This window comes from Eschrichtius robustus, chromosome X, assembly GCF_028021215.1.
Source record: "Eschrichtius robustus isolate mEscRob2 chromosome X, mEscRob2.pri, whole genome shotgun sequence".
NCBI classification, from domain to species: Eukaryota; Metazoa; Chordata; class Mammalia; order Artiodactyla; family Eschrichtiidae; genus Eschrichtius; species Eschrichtius robustus.
In genome coordinates, this window is record NC_090845.1 from 64,674,256 (window position 1) to 64,688,814 (window position 14,559).

Consider the following 14,559-nt stretch of genomic DNA (forward strand, 5'->3'; position numbering starts at 1 on the left):
CTGGCCCCACCTCTCCCTCTCCAGCATTCTGTTAACCCTCTCCCCTCCAGCTAGTCAGGACATTCACTGCTCCTTGAGCCTGGACGCCCTCTATTCCCCTTTCCTTGAAGAACCCATCACTGCTTGTCCCTCTCTTTCCTTCTTCCCCTCCCTCTTTTCTTCTCCTTTGTCACATTACCACCCCTCTCAACCACTCCATGACCTCCCTCCTTCACTTATTTCTAATGGTGGGACCCAGGGCCTCACTGTGATTTTCATGGAGTCTAGGTAGTTTTACCTTCCTGGTCCCTTTTTCTCTATGATATTCATATATACATAAACGAATAATATTTTATATCTCTTTTGGTATAAGACAAAAATAATCTAGGACAGATTATTATATATACATTGTTATTATTATAAGATTCATTTTCTTCTGATTTTAAAACAAATCAGAACATCATTGTAGACTCTTAAAAGTGTAGTGGGCCCTAGGAACAGTGCATACTATACCCAAAGGATAAACCTGATCTGCTAATAACTCCCAACCAAAGCCTCCACCTGGTACTTGAAGGGACAAGGCCATATCCTTAACTCCAATACCCTCAGAAGAAACACAGTGTTTAACATTTGTATTAACTTTATTTTAGAATGAACAAACATAAGGAAAAAGCTTAACTAATCATGTAATTTCCATAAAAGAGAGGAACATTCCAGAAAAGAAAATGCATACTTTAACCCCACTTTGCAGAAGTACATGGCACAATTTATGGATTTAGGGAAAATAGTTTTAACTATACCTCACTGTTAAACAATAATACAGCTGGGTTTCTGAGTAGATCACTATATCACATAAAATACAGGAGCCTATAAACAAGTTAACAGTCAATAACAATAAATGTCATTTTGCTGCAAATATTTATTCTTATGCTAGTAGTTTCTCAAATTACAAATCAAGTGCATTTTAGTATAACTTGCTGCATTTCTATAACAAAGAGTTGAAGGCACAGTTAGTGCAAACAGAATAAAGCCCATTCACCAAGAAGGCTGGGGAACAGGGGCAATCTCACTTTGCTTTTTCCAGGAAAAAAAAAAAATCTCCAAACAGATATATCTCAGTTATCATTTCTGGTAATTTATCATGGCTAGAAACTAACAGCAACCTGACAAAAGCCATGAATTCACAATAGCAAGGTTTACATATGCTTAGAGAATTCACTGCCTTCTACATTTCTTTAAAAAGTTTACAATACTGGAGTGCTAGATGGAATGCATTGTTAAATATATTTGGACATAGTTTTATACTGAGAGTACCAGGAAGAGACAACACTTTAAGACGGTAAGCAACTTATGGTTAAGTTTTGGTTACTGTAAACGCAGGCAGGCTCTTAACCTGGGGGCCCACATACACCAACCTCCCTGCTTCAGCGATCAATATCTTCTGCCTGGGGGTCCAGGCTTTGGCCTTTAGCACCCTCAACAGCAGCCAACCCGTTCTCATGAATGACTTTGTCATAAGCCAGCTCATTACATTCCCTGATCACCCCCTCTTGCTCGGTCTCAAGTGCTTCTCCTGTGAAGTACAGCACAGCTCTAGGGATGACAAAGGTGCGCAAAGTGTGAGCAATGAAGACGTCTTCCTCACCTTCATCAGCATCCAGACCCCACCGGAGAGCACTGAAGAAGTTGAAGAAGGACTCTTGGGGAAATTCCTGGGTCACTGTGCGCATCAGTCCCCAAAACCTGTGCCTCTGCTTCTTCAGGACCGTTTGCACAGTGACGTTCCTTCCCTCCTTCCAGTCTATCTTGCAGCCTATGCAATGCTCCACCGCAGATCCCCTAAAGGGGTGGGGGTCAGAGTAATGCAGCTTAGACTTGAGCGTGTAAGTTTTGGTCAGCACCTCATTTATGAAGTAGTCGTTGGGTTCAAAGTGAAATTCCAGAGTGAAGGCGAGCGGCTCGTCGGGTTTTGAAAACTTGACTTTCACGTCTCGCAAGAGTTTCAGAATGGGCTCGTCATATTTCTGAATCAATGGGAAGATCTCCTCGACGTTCTTTAAAACCGTGAGCCAGAAATCGGGGATCCCTGTAGGCTCCTCTTTCTCTTCGTCCACATTATGTCCCTCGATTCCTCCATACTCCCCAAACACCTCCTCCACATCCTCGAAATCTTCCTCGCAATACTCCTCCAAGTCCTCATACTCCGGATTCTCCTCCGGACCCTGCATCTGAGCATTAGAATAATCTTCCACCTCATTATAATCATAGTCCTCGGCCTTGGACTTCATCTCACACTCCTCTTTCGTGGGCTCGTAGAGCGCATTGATGATCTGGCGTCCCTTTTCCAATAAGGGCCAATAGATGCCGGCAAATTTCCTCTCGATGGAATGAAATTCCCTCAGGTACTTGGCTTCTAGGCCTGCGGATTTGGCCTGAAGCTTTTTGAGAGCGTACACTCGGTACTTAACTGCCAGAGGCAGGCTCTCAGTAAAGTCCTCATCTAAGGAGTACCCCATCAAGGCCTGTGGAGAGGATTCGGCTGCCACCGCGCCGATTAATGGGCCTTCTTCACCGGCTGCACCCTGTTCCCCAAGCCCTTCCATCATTAGCTTTTTCACAGGAAAAGACTCACCGAAGTGGAGTAGACGGCAGTTGGTTGAGACGTGGGCACCGGCGGGGGCTAAGATGGAGGCAGAAACGGAAGCGGTTGAGGCTGCTGCGGAAGCTGGACTGAGGGGGAGGAAGCAGCAGAGGGGCAGGCGGGTGCAATACCGGAGCAAGCCTAAGGCTGCAGCCCGAGCAGCCCACTAAATGACCTTTCTCACTAGCTGCCTAAGCAAAAGGAGGAGGTGCCTCAAGCAGATTTCTCAGAGGATGACCCTCTAAACTTTTTGCTTCAAAGCTCACCTTATTTGCTGGGTAGCTGTGATTGACAAGCTCTTGTCCAATGAATGATTAGATCCATCACACTTCCAGCGCCCCACCCCTTCCCAGCGGCAAGGCTCCAAAATTTCTAGACTGGAGGGGTTGAGGACAATCTAGTAGAGGAGGAGCAGATTGAGACTAACCTAGATCTTTAGTAAACCTGAGAAAACTTTATCTTAGAAGAGCAAAAAGTACAGGCTAGGGGAGTTGTTAGAGGCCTGAAACGTGACTTCCAAGTCTCTCTTATATGGAAAATTAATAGATCTAATACGGATGACCACTAATTGAGTGTTGTTCAATAATCTTTTCTAAAACGTATATGCTTTCTTTTTATCCCATGTTTAACGAGTATTACAGTTAAAAAAATTCCAAAAGAGCTCAAGGTTGCAGCTATAATGTCAACTGATTACAAAAACAAACAAACAATAGGAATGTCTTTAGCCCATTGAGATTATTACATTATTTTATCTCCTACTGTAAGGACACATGTGCAGGGCGGGAGGGGGAGAGTCTTTTATATTCAAATACACGAAGAAGAGAGAAGGAGGTAAAACACTAAAATATTAACAATGAAGATCTTTAAGCGATGTTGACTCCCCAGAGATTTCTTTTATTTTCTAATTTTGGATTTTCAGAATCTCTATGAACAGTGCACATTCTTTTAAAGTTGTATCAACTCTGATAACATTTACTAGGGAAGAGCGAGATGAGATGGAATGGGGGTAAAGGAGGGTCTATGGTGACCAGTGCCCACAGTTATATGTATGACTAGTTAACACTTAACACCTGAATTATCAATATCCCAGAATACTGCTGCTGAATTGCAAATTACCCTCCCTCCATGCTGGCTGTCTTGGAGGTAAAACAAAAGGATACTCAAATGTGAAGTAATATTCCTAAAAGCAAAACATTTGCCTTGAAATTCTGAGTAAATTGGAAATATTCAATGACTTGGCACTAGGGAAAAAGTTAAAGACATGATAATGTATTAACAAGATGGAATAAATTTCCTACGGTAGGGAAACCAACTAGTTTTTTCTTGTCCATACTTCAATACTGATCACATATAACTTAAAGATTTTGATTTTTAAAGAGTGTTTGTTATTATATTCCAAATTTAACAGTTAACCGTTTTTTGTGTCATAATCACAGAAATAATCATAGAGTGTTAGTGTATTTCTTTCCAGGTTTTTAGATGTGTGTGTGTGTGTGTGTGTGTGTGTGTGTGTGTGTGTGTGTGTTTTAATTTAGAAAACTGTAAACACTGTATTATTGCAGTGCTTCTTCTCACTCTACCACACAACCTCCCTTTTAGATGATAGGTTTCTAAGGATGGGTGACTGGTTGTTTTATAGTTGATGTGGTGCCTGTGCTACTTTCCACACAACCAAATTTCCATTTAAAAAACTTTCTTGATAATAATGAGGGAAAAGAAGAGGACGGGAAGAGGAGAAGAAATGGGAGTAGAAGGAGGAGAAAGAAAACAGGGAAGAAATTCTTCTCATTGGGCTAAAAGACCTATGGTAGAGAGTCACAAAAATTGGAAGGTCCCAGAAGGTGCTTTGTGTAGAGGATGGAGCAAGGAGCTTAAGTAGAAAGTAAAGAAAAGATGTTCCTTCCCTCAGTAAATATTATGTAAATATTTAACCACTACAATTTGTCTGTGTGTGCCTGTGTTTGATTAAAACATATTTCATTTAAAATGGACTGAAGGTAGAAGGTTCAAATAACATATGAAGTTTCAGGCTCATGTGTCAGTCCCATAGTTCTATAATTATGAATCCTACATTGCTTGTTTCTGTTTTTAATTCTATAATTAGAAAATTATTTTTCCTCTTCTGATAAATATAATACAAGCTCATTTTAGAAAATTTAGAAAGTAAGAAGCTTGTAGTAGGTAATAAAACCACTAGCAATCTCACCATTCTGAGAGAACTAATGTGAATATATTGATGCCTTCCCTTCTTTTCCTCTTTGGGTGTGAATAACAAATAGAGATTTTGAAAAATTGAGATCACATAGTATTGACTCTTCCATACCTGCCTTTTTTCCCCATTTAGGTTCCTATCAAAAGGATCTTCCCATGTCAATAAATAGTCTTCAGAATTACCATTTTAAAGATTATTCACTGATATTTAAGTGATTTGAATAATTTAATAATAATAAATGAATAAAAATAAAAGATAGAATCATTCATGTGACTTGTTTGCAAATTTCGCTTTATAGCCATATAAGAAGTTTTCAAACCAAAAGGGAAATACCTGATTACATTACACAAAATTAAACATTGCCATGAAGTATCCAATATATACTAGGAATCCAAATTTGTTTTCTTTTTCCTAATCTCTCCTATGTACACACACACACCACACACACACACACCTCTAACTTGCATAGACAAAGTGTAAAAGGTGACAAAGTCTCTTTGACCAAACTTTAGACAATTTCCTCTAAGCCCTCTTTTTGACTAGGCCTTTTCAAAATTGTCCTCAAGCTTACCTGGTTTGATTTTAGTAAGAATCTTGCTAAGCCAGTTTAGAGAGAACCCTCCTACCCTTGATATCTGATCAAATTCCTCACCCCCCCACCATCCCCCAGGTGATAGCTGATCACCCTGGCCTGTCTTCAGCAAGAATCCTTTTAGATCAGTTTAGCAAGAATTACTCCTATCCTTGATGTCTTCTGTTAGTAATTTTCCATCCACTTACCCCTCCAACCTGCTCCTTGGCTATAAATCCTCACTCGTTCTTGTACTTGGAGTTGAGCCAGATCTCTCTCCCCTATTGTAACAGTCTTAATTCCTATCACAATAGACCTGGAGTTGTGGAATTTGGAGTAATTTCAATGCTTTGTTTTTCTATTCATTTATTAGTATTTCCTAAATATATTTTCACAATTCATATTCAATTTGCATAATTAGAGACATGAATAAATAAATGTATGAATAAATGAATGAATTAGAGGAGAATAAAGAAGAAGCCCAAGTCTTTCCAATAGTAAACAACTCATCTCCCTGCAGAAAGAGCTCAACTCACCAGAGAGATTCAGGTAGTTTGGCCACAGTAAAATAATCTGCTACTTTCAGTGTCTTCTGTCCATAGCAGGCCCCAGTTAGCTTACACTTTTTCTTTGGAAATATGGCTTAAGTATCTTGCACACCCTAAGGATTTCAAAACACTCGCTGCCCATCATCTAATTTCTAGATGACAAGTAGACTAAAATTTTTGGACGTCTATCATCCTAGAAATGTTACCAGCTGGCTTCAACTTTGAGAAAGGAAACTTGTTTTCAGAAAATTAAGATGGCTAAGACACATATTCTCATGATATCCAAATGCAATGACGGAAACACAAATAACACTATTGAACTGTTTCTGTTTAAACTTACAGTTCTAGTTGCAATGACTATACTGTTCCAAATGAAAACATGACTTATGCACATTATAATTATACACAAAGTAGTTAGAAAAGTTTTTTATTTGGCATGAAGTAACAATTCAATAACTACTGCTCTTTCCTTGAAAAAGTTTCTTCCCCTAAATTTCCATAAGGACAAATACAAATTACCAATTTCCAAACAGTGCAGGTTGCTTTAGCTTATCTTTCATTTAACTATGGAAAATTATGCCTCTTTTATAAATATCATGGAACTTTAATTAGCTGACAATAAAAGTCCTACATAGCCCTATAATATTTCTAATTTTAAAAGAATGGAATAAAATCAGAAAAACAGGTTGACAAGTATTGGATGCACACTTTCTGGCAGTTTATTTTTTATCTATCTATGTCTGTCTGTCTATCTATCTATCTAGACACACCCTTTAGCTGTGTGGCACATGAAAGTAGATACTCCAAACATGGGGCAAATTAAATCACATGGATCTATTTCAAAATATTAAGTTTAGAGAAATTAATCCATGGGTTTCCAAAAAAACCAAAATCTCCAGTGAATTGACTAAATTGTCTTCTGATGACACCATAGCTGATACAAATATGTCCCCCTTGGAATCTGCATAACAGAATGAAGGAAATGGAAAGTCAATGAGGCCCTAGGTTTGGCTTCTTTATGCATAGATGTCAAGTGCTTTCACTGGGCTTTTAAATCCCCAGTATACTCATACCACCTCACCACCAAAAACAACTATCCCACTAATTGACCTCCCAATGAAATCCTCTAAAAAATAAACAAATGGACATTTGTTTCCACAGACAAAGTCACACCAGTCTTACATCTTACATAGATTATGTTTAATGGATGTTCCTATTATTAAACACATACGAATAAAAAATGAAAACTCTATTACTTACAAATTTAGCTAATTTTTCATGTTATAACTTCCCTGTCCTTTATGGCCTTACTATCATTTAAAGTCAAAATGAACTTTTAGAAAATAAAAGACCATTTATTTCTAACTTACAGATAGAAACTACTTATTTTTCCAAAAGCACCCGCAATCTTTTTCAAAGTGTGTTTTATAAATGCCGTTTTGTTTGGAGCTTGAGAATTTTATTGTAAAATCTTCACAGCATATTTTCTCCTCTAGCTTCTCCACCTGGAAAATGATGCCTTGGGTCATAAGGTCAATCAGTAGTAATACTGGAAATAAATCACTGATCTCTTGAGTCCCTTCCTATGTTCTATTTAGACAAGTTAAATTTATAAAAATCATCTAGGAAAATTTATCAAAATAATTCCAAATACAGGAAAAATTGCTACATAGCATAAATCTGAGAAAAGAAAAGCAGCTACTGACACCAGGAGCTGGTCTGGCACACAAGTAGTTCTTGGTGCTCTCCTGTTGAATATAAATAATCTTACACCACCAACATAAGAGAATGCCACTCTGTGACCATAATGAACCGAGATAAAAAGGACACACTTAGTAATAGTGTCTGAACACAGAAAAATACATGGACATTTTCCAAAGCACAAAAATGACCGAACATGCCCCTATCCTGGCCAACATGAGTAAATGATGTTACTTTACCAATTAGTTTTTGCCTCATTTTAATCGCCCTTATTTTTAGATAACACATTTTAAAAGTATGAAGTCATAGAATTGCCTCCACTTCCTGACATCACCCAATCCAGAGTAAAGCCTAGCTTGCTTAAATCTTCTCCCTAATCACCTAAAACAAATGCAAATCCTATAATAAATCCTTTTGAACATCTACTGTATGAGGGTGTTCAAGACAACTCAGAATTTTGCTACTGATCATAGGACTCAGCATATAGTCATAGTGACAGCCAAAATGTATTATAGTAAAGGATACAAATCAAAATCAGCAAAGGCAATAGGCCTATGGGTCAAAGGCTAGAGGAGACCAAGAGCTTCCAAGAGTCTTTTTTGAGGGATGTCTCACCATATGCACTTAATTTCCCCAGTAATGAATTTCTCCAGCAGTGAGCTGGGAAGCTTACTAGAGACTGAGTGACCAAGGTTTTTATTGGAGGTTGGTCATGTAGGCCCCTAATGTGGCCTTCCATAGGGGACTTTCTGCCCCAGTCTGGTCCAATTAATTCAGTTTAGTCCTTGGTTTTTTAAGAAGACTGTCTGAATGTGATCAGTTCCAAACAGTTTTGCTTGTCCATGACACCAGATCATCTGCTTTGTGAGTGTGAAGGACATCTGGATGTGCTCTGCATGGAAAATGTAGCAGGATACCCCCTGCTGTCTGATAGTCAGCATGGTCAGGTGTGAACTTAGGCTCCATAGTCAGTTTGAATTCAAAACACTCTGAGCAACTGAGAAGATAACATTGGTGCTTTTATTGAGGGGAGGGAAGGTTTCAGGTACAGCTCTGAAAAACAAAGGTCTCTAATTTCTTATCCATCCACCCATCCCCAACCCCACTCTCATGTTTCCCTGGGTACCTGTATTTTTTTTCTGGGTTATTATAAAATCAGTGTGTCTTATTCAGTAATCATAATTTACATTTCTCCCATATTTTCGTCTCATCCAGACCATTCACCTGGATGAGTTTTATGAAAGAAGGACAAAAACATTTTCACAGAAAAACAATTTTATGTGACTTAACCAGATCATGTTCTGACCAAATCCTTAATTTTCAAAAAAATTCAAAGTGTGTTTATATAATGTTTAATCAATTTGTCCTGATCATTTATCCAGTGAGAAGCCACAAAAAGAGCAATGCCATTCTGGAGACATCTGTATTGAATAAACAAAGTACTTTACTAAGGTGTGAGTACCAAGAGAAAGGTGAGAGAAGTAGAGTCAGGCTACCAGTCTACTGTTGCAAAGTGCAACTAATCCAGAAAGTCAAACACTGCAAGCCATCAACATCCAGCTGTGGATTAAAAATGTTGCCTACCATATAAGTAAACAAAAGATGTTGCAGCCATCAAGCCATCAGCACTGCAGCCACCTACTATACCCAGAGGGGCTTCAGGATGGAGAAAAGCAGGATACTGGCCCTAGGTAGTTAAGATGCATAACAAAGGAATGATTTCAATTAGCTCAAACTCTTGCATCTTCCCATACATAGAAGAGCACTAAATTCATTAACTTGAGATGTCTGGTTTTCTTTAATTAACAGTAATCTGTTGATGTTCCGACTACCTGGTTTTTGTTGCAAAAACCCTTATACATCCTGGCTCCTCCCTTACCTCGTCAGAGCAGTCCCTCAGAGCTATCTGAGAGGCTGTCTTCTGGGCTTAAGTCCTCAGTTTTGTCTGCCAAAGAAACCCCATAATTCTCAACTTTTAGGTTGTGCATTTTTTCAGTCGACACAACCATCTCCACTAAAGGGTCAAATGTCCAATCTGTCATGAGTAGGTAGAGGAATCACAGTCCTGTGCTATGCCCTACTCCAACTTGCAGCTTTCAACTTTAATAACAAGTTAAGAATGCAATTATTTCTGTGTGTGTGATACGAACATACCTCAATAAAGTGGTTTCTTTTAAAAATGCAACTAGTCTCCGTGTAAGAAATAAAGAGTCATTCAATAGCTCAATTTTAGGAGGTCCCATTAGATGATAAGCCCTCTTCTGTGGGCATTTTTATGTTACCCAAACGGTCCACCCAACATCCAGGATATTTTCATAGTTGATGGCCCCACAGAGGGGTGTTCTGAATCTGCAACATGCAAAAAATCCTCAACAAAATACTAGCAAACAGAATCCAACAGCACATTAAAAGGATCATACACCATGATCAAGTGGGGTTTATTTCAGGAATGCAAGGATTCTTCAATATACGCAAATCAATCAACGTGATACACCACATTAACAAATTGAAGGAGAAAAAACATATGATCATCTCAATAGATGCAGAGAAAGCTTTTGACAAAATTCAACACCCATTTATGATAAAAACCCTGCAGAAAGGAGGCATAGAGGGAACTTTCCTCAACATAATAAAGGCCATATATGACAAACCCACTGCCAACATCATCCTCAATGGTGAAAAACTGAAACCATTTCCACTAAGATAAGGAACAAGACAAGGTTGCCCACTCTCAACACTATTATTCAACATAGTTTTGGAAGTTTTAGCCACAGCAATCAGAGAAGAAAAAGAAATAAAAGGAATGCAAATCAGCAATGAAGAAGTAAAGCTGTCACTGTTTGCAGATGACATGATACTATACATAGAGAAACCTAAAGATGCTACCAGAAAACTCCTAGAGCTAATCAATGAATTTGGTAAAGTAGCAGGATACAAAATTAATGCACAGAAATCTCTTGCATTCCTATACACTAACAATGAAAAAAAAAATAATTATAGAGATGTGTGTATACAAAGGTTAGCATATATACGTAAATTTCCTAGCTCTGTTTACTGAAAAGGTGTAGAAGCAACGACATCCTAGTAGCACTGAACCCACCAAGTGCTCAGATCTTGATTTCTGACACCATTCTCCAAAAAAAGGAATAAGGTATCCTTGGAGAAATGGCTGATTCTAGGACTGAAATAGGAATATACAAAATTAGTCTGTAGCATCTTGTAATGCCAGGCACATACAAAGATGCGGGTATGCCTAGAGACATAGGAACCAACTCAAAGAGTTACGAATGGCCAAAGCTGGAACAATCTGTGTAACAAAGGAAATAATGTACTATTAGATTATAACCCAAGTCATAAAATACATGTCTATGAAAACATACATACATACATATATACATAAATGGAAGAAGAGATATTCTCTTGCAAAGAAGAATTCTAAATAGTTTATGTAGATACTCCTGATGTAGCATAAATCCCCAACACTTAAGTGTAGACTATGTTTATTAACTTGCTTCCAAAGAGTAACATTATGGAAAGTGGAGGGGGAGAGGGAGTGTAACTTCACAGTGGAGAAACCTAGCAAACACTATCTTAATCAGGTGATCAAGGTTAACATCATCAGTTATATCATTTTGATGGCACTTTTCATCAATACGATGTGATGAGAAAGGCACTTCACCTCTTTAGTCTTCCTCTCCAAAATCCATAAACCTAGTCTAAGCATGAGAGAAACATCAAACAAATCTGAATTGAGGAGCATTCTACAAAGTACCTGACTGATTCTCCTCAAAACTGTCAAGGTCATCAAAAACAAAAACACTTGCACATTAAACCTAACCAGGGTGACAGCCTGCTAAAATATAAGATTTAAATAGGCCCCAGTGTCTTATAATACTAACAATGTCCAAGATATAATCAAAAATCACTCAACATATAAAGAACCAGAAGATCACAACCCGAATGAGCAAAACCAATCAACAGATGCCAACACCAACATCACTCAGATGTTGGAATTATCTGATAAGGATTTTAATAAAGCAGCCATCATTAAATGCTTCAAGAAGCAGTTATGAACACTACTGAAACAAATGAATAATAGAAAATCTCAGCAAAGAAATAGAAGTTATAACAATGAATCAAATAGAAATAATAACATTGAAAAAATAAAACAACCAAAATTAAAAACTCACTGGCTGCGGAATGCAAATGGCAGGAAAGAATCAGTGAACTTGAACACAGACAAATAGAATTGACCCAATCTGAACAAAAAGAAAATAGACTGAAAAAAATGAGCAAAACCACAACACCTGTGACAATAATAAAAGATCTAACATGCACGTCATCTGGGTCCCAGAAAGAAAGGAGCAGGAGTGTGGTGCTGAAAAAATATTCAAGTAAATAAAAGCTGAAAAACCCCAAAATCTGGCAAAAAGCATAAGCTTACAGGGTTCACATGATTTTATGTTCTAGTTTTGCACCTGCCTGTGAGTCTATAATTATTTCAAATAAAAATAGAAAAAAAGAAAAAGTGGCATTTAATCACCTCAAATCCTCTTCTGTTTGTGATTACCTCAGGGATATAAAGCTATAAAAGAGTAGCTATAATTTAAGTCCCTATTATGTACAAAGCCGATTATATTATAATGTGATCCTAAGAATCCTAAGAAGTGATGATGATGATGATAATAATAATCACCTAATGTTTTAGGGCTTGTTATGTGCCAGGCATTGTGCTAAGTACTTGACAGTCTTTATCGCAATGAGTTATCAAAACAGTCTTATGACCTAGACACTACTAATTATCTCCATTGTACAGATAAGGAAACTGCTGACAAGTGGAGTTTATTAGTTTGACCCAGGTCACATAATACACAAGTTTCACAATAGGGACAAGAACCCAGATTTTTTTTAAAAATGAGGTTTCAAAAAAGCAATATATTTAAATTAAATCTATGACTAAGTGAGAACTAGGTCACATTACCAAAGTGTAAATTATAGAATATTTAAGAGGAAATGAGATTTAATTCCTGTAATACTTTTACATTGTTAAGCTGCATTAGGAAGTTTTCTTAAAAAGCTTCAGCCTAGCTGTTACCATATACTCTAAGTCAATCAAGTAACAAACCTGACAAAGGAACTTAGGTTAATATCTATTCTAGTACTAGTACCAAGCAGCTTTAATATGGGTAGAGACATTTTAACATAAGTAAACTAGCAGCATCATTCAGTTTCACTGAAGGCAGCATGATGCAATGAAAAGATCGCAAGCGATGAGATCAGATCTCAGATTTCTCATCTGAAAATCTGAGATAACCACTCTTACCCAAACACTACTGAGGACTTTAATGCTGGAGTGTTCTACAAACACCATACAGTAAGAGTATGTAAGTTTAATACTTGACCAAGAAATGTAAATGTCTGAAATTGCATAATATGGGTCTCAGCAAGTAAAAGCACCTTTTCAATTCCTCTAAGTTGTAAAGAGAAACATACCTCATCATAGTGAGGAAAACTCATTGCAAACCACTCGCTCTTTCCTTATCCATAGGATTCCTGACAAACTACATGATATTTTGGACAACAAAGATTATTGTCTAAGTATCAGTTCCACTTGTTACTAGCATATTCTGCATTAAAACATGTATATTTACGCACAGATGTGAGCATGCACACAATATCAATTTTTATTACCTCCTTTCACATTGATAGCTGATGGAGAAGTAACAAATGATAAAGCACTCCATATTGGTTCCACCTGCTGTCAATCTCTCTGACCATGAGCTTCCTCTCATTCTGGATCATCCAGTGTGTGTTTGTGTGTGTGTGAGAGAGAGAGAGAGAGAGAGAGAGTCTGAGAGCATGTTAAGTGTGAAATAGAAAATTTAATAAAAATAGTCATTTTTTACCATTTTCATGAAGTTGCCTTGTGAAATTTTTATTTCAGCACCAATCTTAGCAAATAAGACTACTGGGAAAGCTTTTTTCTCATGGCCCAGTGATACACTCCATTGGAAAGCAGAACCTTTTGTATGAGGTCTAAATCAATGCACGAATTCTCTATTTTACAGAGGCAGTGAATTACAACTAGGGGTCATAAAGGACCCCAGCCCGGATAAAACTTCTTTCCTAGGGCATGTACGAGCATACATGGATGGCAGGGTGGGAGGAGAGATAGGGTTGAATCATCATGGAGGCCCCTAGTGTAAGTCTCCTCTTTGGCCTTTGTGCAAGCACACTGGTCAAAAGGAGTGGATGAATAGTGTTCAGGTTCCGGTGCTTTATGAAACCATATTCTATGTGTAAGAGTACCTGTGGCCTGTAAGAAGGAAGGCAATTCTGGCCGAGGCACACAGGGGTCAGGTGCCATAAGCAGCTTTGAAGGAGGCTGGAAGTGAAGACACATTCACACATGTTAAAGCGTTCCATATAAAGTTGTAATTTATATTCCTTTTTAAAAGATCATCTGCTTTCAAATAGTTAGCTACATGCTGCACATAGCTGTGTGGTAACTGAAAAATCAAATTTGTTATATACTTATGAATGATATATAAATTCATGTGATTTTCATTTTCTGTATTTATTTCTGTTTTCCAAATATTTTAATTTAATGATGTATTTATTGGCCAGTGAACAAAATGGCCTGTGATGAGTGTTGAGCCTGGTGTACACAGCTACAAGGCTTATAAATGCACTCAGCAGTGAGGAACACCAGAGTCAGAGTCACTTTATTTTCTTCTTCATTAACCAGGCTTGCCACTAACGTAAGTATTGCTGGTAAACTTGCCACTTAGCCCTTCTTAATACTTGCAGAAGTCTTGGAGATTCTGTTATTAAAATGCAAAGTATATGATTTTACTTTTTGTAGGTTAGAAACATATTAGGGGGACAATTATTAATAATTTAATAA

The 14,559-nt window shown here is 37.7% G+C and overlaps 1 protein-coding gene across 1 annotated transcript; it reads right to left on the minus strand.

The window, feature by feature from the left end:
- Window positions 1-657: 657 nt before the first annotated feature.
- On the minus strand, window positions 658-2,797 carry LOC137757373 (nucleosome assembly protein 1-like 2). The gene has a single exon (XM_068534082.1). It carries the CDS (start codon window positions 2,583-2,585, stop codon window positions 1,404-1,406), a length of 1,182 nt encoding a protein of 393 aa, XP_068390183.1. The 5' UTR covers window positions 2,586-2,797; the 3' UTR covers window positions 658-1,403.
- Window positions 2,798-14,559: the final 11,762 nt, after the last annotated feature.

What these genes read in the sequence shown, in the direction of transcription:
- LOC137757373 (XM_068534082.1), bottom strand. Translation starts at nt 2,585, where the DNA reads ATGATGGAAGGGCTTGGGGAACAGGGTGCAGCCGGTGAAGAAGGCCCA.